General features: G+C 40.9%; 1 protein-coding gene across 4 annotated transcripts in view; it reads right to left on the reverse strand.

Annotated features, from left to right (window-relative positions):
- Positions 1-6,010, reverse strand: part of LOC138011499 (scm-like with four MBT domains protein 1) — a 32,297-nt gene that overhangs the window by 6,786 nt on the left and 19,501 nt on the right. For all 4 annotated transcript variants that reach the window (XM_068858520.1, XM_068858521.1, XM_068858518.1 and 1 more), the window contains 4 exons: positions 5,114-5,613; positions 4,747-4,961; positions 3,588-3,672; positions 331-605 (listed from right to left, as the gene is read on the reverse strand). In XM_068858520.1, coding sequence (XP_068714621.1) covers positions 331-605; positions 3,588-3,672; positions 4,747-4,961; positions 5,114-5,613 — 1,075 coding nt within the window. The remainder of the gene's footprint in view (positions 1-330; positions 606-3,587; positions 3,673-4,746; positions 4,962-5,113; positions 5,614-6,010) is intronic.

A 6,010-nucleotide genomic window follows, 5' to 3' on the forward strand; every position in this document is an offset into this window, starting at 1 on the left:
ACTGACAAATTCAGCCCACGCACAAGCTCAGGATTTGATCCCGGGTCCAAAGAGGTCGGAGGCACGACCGTCACCCCACACGGCCATCCTTACTCCCAGTCCTATTATTAGCTAAATGCGAAAACAAAATAAGAGATCGTCTCATGCAAGAGCAGTAGTACTCGAATTCAAATATTAATGATTAGTTGTCAAATGACAAAGATCACAAATAAAAAAGAATAACTACAGAACTATTTTATTCATGATACAAAGGTGGTCCATAAGCTACGGTTTCATACTATCCTCTCACCACTGACTTTCTCGAAATTTACAGCTTATCCTCAAGCTTACCTGTTTCATAAAGTTTTCGGCGAACCTGTGACAATCCGTTGACCTGATATAATCCGCAACGTCACTAACAGTCCACTTAGTAATGTGTTTTGACGTGGGCAAGGTTGCAGCATCAAGTGGTGCAGTTTTTGGAGGCTCGAGAAGATAACTGCGTACCACAGAAAGATTTCTGGTGACATGACTTTCACTACCACTCGTAGGTGTGCTTGTGAGTTTACCCACATCTTTTGGAAATTCCAGTTTGCGAGGCGAACATAGTTGTTTTGTGAGGGGAGCTGAAAATGGAAGAAGATGCCATGAGGAAACCAACAGAAGATCGTTTCTTGTAACACCGATAAACTGCCACAACCCTTTCATCAAATGTTTAGTAGAACACTGGGGCCTTTTTACCCTGGTCCCAGAGGTTTTTCTTGAGCCGTGAGAGAGCCGCAAAGCGGTGAAAATGAGTCGCGAAGCGGCGAGAAGAGAAAAACCTCTGGTTTTCTTGGACTTGAATCTCACTTTCATGCAAGTAACCAGATATTTTTTCTCTTCTCGCCGCTCCTTCAAAACCTCAGGGACCAGGGTAGTGCCTTTTATGTTCCCAGTCTTGATAAATTGAAAATTCAAACGAAGCGAAGAGATCCCAAAAGCAACGCTAGCTTCTTCACTGGTCTTGCATCATGACTCAATAAAAGCATTGCCACTAAATAAAAGCAGATTGATGATTATCCTCACAAGGATAAAGACAACTACAGAGACAACTGTAGCTGCCGGAACAGATTTGTTGTTGTCCTCGATAAGATAATTGTTTAAAAGCTAGAACTAATTACCTATCAGTCCGACTATAGAGCACCAATTACCGGTGGGAATTCTACAGAAACAGCCACTCTTGTCAACATTGTTCGGTCTTATTTTGTTCCAAGTCAAAGGACAGTTAGCAACTATTCACCGAAGTGGAGGTGGCTAGTGGTGGATATTTACCGAGGCGTGAAGTGGAGAAGTAAATATCCACCACTAGCCACCGACTCTGAGGTGAATACTGTAGTTGTTTTAGTATATACTAAAACAGTGAGATAATATAGCACAAAAAAAAAAGATTTTAAGTCATTTATTCCTGCAAAGTTTACAACATTTTCCAGCGCAAATTCCGCGCAAATTGCTCGGAGGTCTCTATGAGCGCAATTATTCTATCCAACGTGCGCTCATGGAATAATTGTTAAATATCCGGAATTTGAGCAGCCAATCAGCACGCGCGTTCAAGGCTTTCCACTGTTTTAGTATATACCAATAAGAGTTAATGCAAAACCGATAGATGAGAAGGACATTGGACATCTCATGACAGTTACACAATGTACATAGATTAGAAGGTCACCAACGTAATATTCCCATGCACCCTATTCAAGTATTTCGTACAGCGCTGATCAACAGTGTTTAATTCAAAGCACACGTTTCGAATAGCGCTGATCTTTAAGTATTTAAGTCTAGCACCCATTTTAAACCGGTTATCTTTCAATTTTGGTGATGGGTATCTATTTAAATATTATGAAAACTCACACTTGCTCATCGGCATGCTTCAATGGTCTGGTGGTTATAAATGATGCCGAGAGAAAACGAGGGGACAGAGAGGGAGGCTCAGGGCGTTGGCCGGGATATGTCAAGTCCACGAAAGTTATTTTTAGACGAGCGGAAGTGTGTCTTCCGAGACGTCCGCATGCAGCCCTGCTTCGCTCTCAGGTTCTTAGTGAAAAGAGAAAATGGTGGCGCACGTGGAAGGTTGATGAAATCGTTGCTTTTCTTTCAAACATCAGACCGAGGTTGGCTTGCATGCTGACGTCTCGGAAGACACACTTCCGCTAGAACAAAGACTTCCACTCGTCTAAAAATAACTTGAATCGTGGACATGACATATCCCAAGGGCTGGACCGGGAGCCTCCCTCTCTGTCCCCTCATTTTCTCTTGATGATGCAAATGTCGCTTATGGTCCAGTTCAATTATCTCGACCTTCACGTTCTTTAAAAATCTTGGGAACTTAATAGCGCGGTTTTTCAAATTAAATTGACGAGAAAATTTTCAAGTATAGAGTTAACTTCATGTAACTGAAGTGAAAGAGGAAATGTCCTTCCTTTCTATCCCAAATAACGCTCACCGATAGTAAATCACCACAAAGAAATAGTCACGTGGAGATGAACTGCTAATTATGAATGCACTCATTTCCAGAGCTACTTGTTTTAATTTGGATTCGCAACAGATCGGGATTAAGTTCTCCAAATTAATAGATGCTCCAACATTGCGGCCAAACTGTCAACTCAAATGGCATCAACCAATACCCGTGTGACTAATTCAACAAATGGCATAATTAGTATAAATTCTCCTTCGTGAAAAGCAATATCCTTGAGGAGGATCGAAAGGGTTTTTCCTTGCTGTAGTGTTTGTGAAACGATGAAAGATACCAAAGAGAAGGATATTTCATAGTGTACGGAAACTATAAATATCTTTGCAACTCTATCGTTGGGTAATACTTTAAAGGCACTTATGGCGTCATAACGGTTACCATGGCAACACGCCAGTCCACAAAAAGGCCCTCTAAATTTTAGTTTAGGCCCGTTTTTAACGTTGCATTTTTTTACATCTGCCGAATGTAATGCAAATGAGCGTTTCTCATTTGCATTAGATTTGGCACAGGTAAAGTGCGACGTTTAAAACGGGCCTAAGAAAATTATCTGAAAAACTAAGTCGGTGACCTACCGTTTTTATTCTTTGTTGGAAATCTCCCTAAATTCTTTAACTTCTTAGAAAGTATGACAAGAGGAAGGGCGTTTTATAGTTTACAGAAAATTGTACTAGATAACTTTCCCCGAAACTTTTTTCTTTGAAGTGCCATTGTGAATGGTACGTGCATGTAAAAAATCAAGACAGGTCACCGAGCAAAATTGCGAGATAAAGACAAATTGTTTCCGCATGTTTTATTTCCGGTTCGCACGATTTGACGCCATATTTTCACTTCCGGTGTGTTGTGCACGCTACCTTTGAAAGAAATTTGATTCATTCAGTTATAATGGCGCGTGTAGGTTATGCGCGCGCGGGCAGCTAAAAACCCTTTTGAGCCTCCTAAAAACAACTTCGCTTGCAAGTACCGAATAATCCATGCATTTGCTTCCTACATCATATAAAAAAAAAACAATGATGAAGATGATGATAACGATTGGTTACGGCAACTAAGCATCAACTAAGGCGGAAAAAACTTAAGCTTCCCACAGTTTTGCTTTAAAACAAACCTTTGACGATATCGCAATGCATACACCGCGCTACTCTGTTGAGGCTGATGAGGTTTTCACACAAGGACAGCTTGATCTTAAGAGTCTAAAGGAAAAAAATGATTAAACACATCAATGTTGATTCTTGACAGTGATCTAACATTCCAACAGGGCATGGAAAGTAGAAGGTAATACCTCGCAACACACGCGAGGCTGACTAAGTCAAAGTATGTAGTTAAATGCAGTACCTTCCTGTGCGAGATAGTGTGTCATTTGAGTAGGATTCATGGTTTCTCAGATTTCCATTTTACTCCAAATGGTGAAACTTTCTGTGTTGTATATTTTTAACTAAAATAGCGTTAGTGTGGCTCCTATCACAGAAACCCAAAAATGATATCCTCGTCACCAGAGGCGGCGATTGTTACTATAGGTACAACGAGGAACGACCCATGGGCGCTTCATAAATACGCACCCTTGCATTGTAGATCCATTTTTGTAACTGTTGTTCACTATTTCAAAGATTTAAGTCAACAAGGACGTCCGTAACTCATGGACTTCCGGGTTTAGAACCAGCTGCAGATATAGAGTTGCTATTCTTGGTGCCGACTAAAAGGATCGTGGCCTCTTGGGGTAATTTGAGACGCGGACGGCAACCGGAAGTGAGCTGTTTTCCTTTTTAATTAACTTGTCTTCACACAACCACATTTACATTGCCTAGTAGCTTTTTTCCATTAGAGATGATTAGTATAAAAATCTGGGAGACACCACTTTCCTAGCGAGCGAATTGTTCTCTTCATGTTACGACATCCCCAGCGGCATGTACCGTAATTATCTACAAAACCCACTCCTATATTTCTATGTACAGAAACCTTCACTCTAACATATTCTTTTTATGATTTTCGACGGATGAGTAGATGATGATGACCTATCTATCGAAATTAGGCCATTTTTCCCTTGCCTTTTTCTCTGACACACAGTCGGTGACCCCCAATTTTTTTTCATTCTTGGAATAACTAATTTATGACCCAACTTCAGGCGAGAAATGACATTTACATTGCTACGTATCTTTTCCCCATTAGAGATCTGGAAAACACCACTGTCCTGGCACGCGAAATGTTCAGTTCCGGTTGCCGTCCGCGTCTCAAAAACGCACGTGCTTAAGTTCCCTAATAATATGCACCTTAACAATTGACGAGATGGTCCTTTTCTTTGTCTCACAAGCAAAAAGCTTGACAACTTCCTTAGGGGAGTCTGCACATGGCAAAATCTGTTCCAAAAGCTGTGTCAGCACAATGGTTGGATCAGCGGGACCAATAACAGCCGGAACATTGGCTAATTTGGATTTGTTCAGAAAAGGTCCTTGCTCACATTTGTTCCTCACAAAAATACAAATTTCTGCAAAAGAAAAAGAAAGCTAATTACACGTTGGCACCATTTTGTCTTTGTGGTGGTCTCTAATGACCAAAAAAATGAAAGGGAATTTCGAAAAGCTCCCTGCAGTCACAATGAGGAATCCAAATTCATCCCAAATCGTCATCTTAACATACCTGTCCTTTGTTGAATATCTTCATCTTCAGTTAAATCTATGACCGCTTCAACATTCCCTTTTTTCTTATCTTCTTCGTCCTCTTTCTCTTCTTTCTCTTTGCTCCAGTAATCCCGTGCGATAAGTGTTGATGCCCTCAAATCGTACTTTCCTTTAGGAGTGCTTGGGATCTTTTCCAGTACCTCTCGACGCCTTGGTTCTTCGTGTTTCTTTTCTTTAACAGCAATGTGTTTCTCTTCTTTAATTGCAGTGATCTCCAATTTGACCACTGGTTCTAAATCTTTGCTAATAACGGGTATGCTCGACTGATTTGTTACAACTACACTTGCTGCATTGATTATATCTGATTCCAAAATTGTCTTGCCCTCAATCTTCTCAGAACTGTTCACGTCTGTGGTGCTTAAGTCATCCGCTATGTCTGACAAGGTATTTGAAGTGTTTGTTGTATTTGAAACTTCAGTATCTGCTGTAGATTTTTTATTTTCCCTTTGTTTTGTTATCCTGAAAGAGAACAATACCATTATTAAGTGAAGCTATGATCTCCGCAGTTGTGAACGCAATTTTTGCAATTGCGTAGAGAAGCCTGAAAAATTCAGGACTTCAACTGGATTTGAACCCGTGACCTCGCGATACCGGTGCGACGCTCTAACCAACTGAGCTATGAAGCCACTGACATTGGGAGCTGGTCATTTGTGGGTTCCTGTGAGGCATGAATCAACAATGAAATGATATATGAATATCAGGGTTAGGGTTAGGGTCACAGGCACTCACACTTAATAGTGTAGACTAGCGAAGGGTTCCTTGTAACTGCCAACACAAACTCACCTGTTTGCATGCGCCTCACTTTTGCAACTGAAGTGGACAGCTTGAATGACTGAATGACTCTAAAGGGACTGGA

This window comes from Montipora foliosa, chromosome 7, assembly GCF_036669935.1.
Source record: "Montipora foliosa isolate CH-2021 chromosome 7, ASM3666993v2, whole genome shotgun sequence".
NCBI lineage: Eukaryota > Metazoa > Cnidaria > Anthozoa > Scleractinia > Acroporidae > Montipora > Montipora foliosa.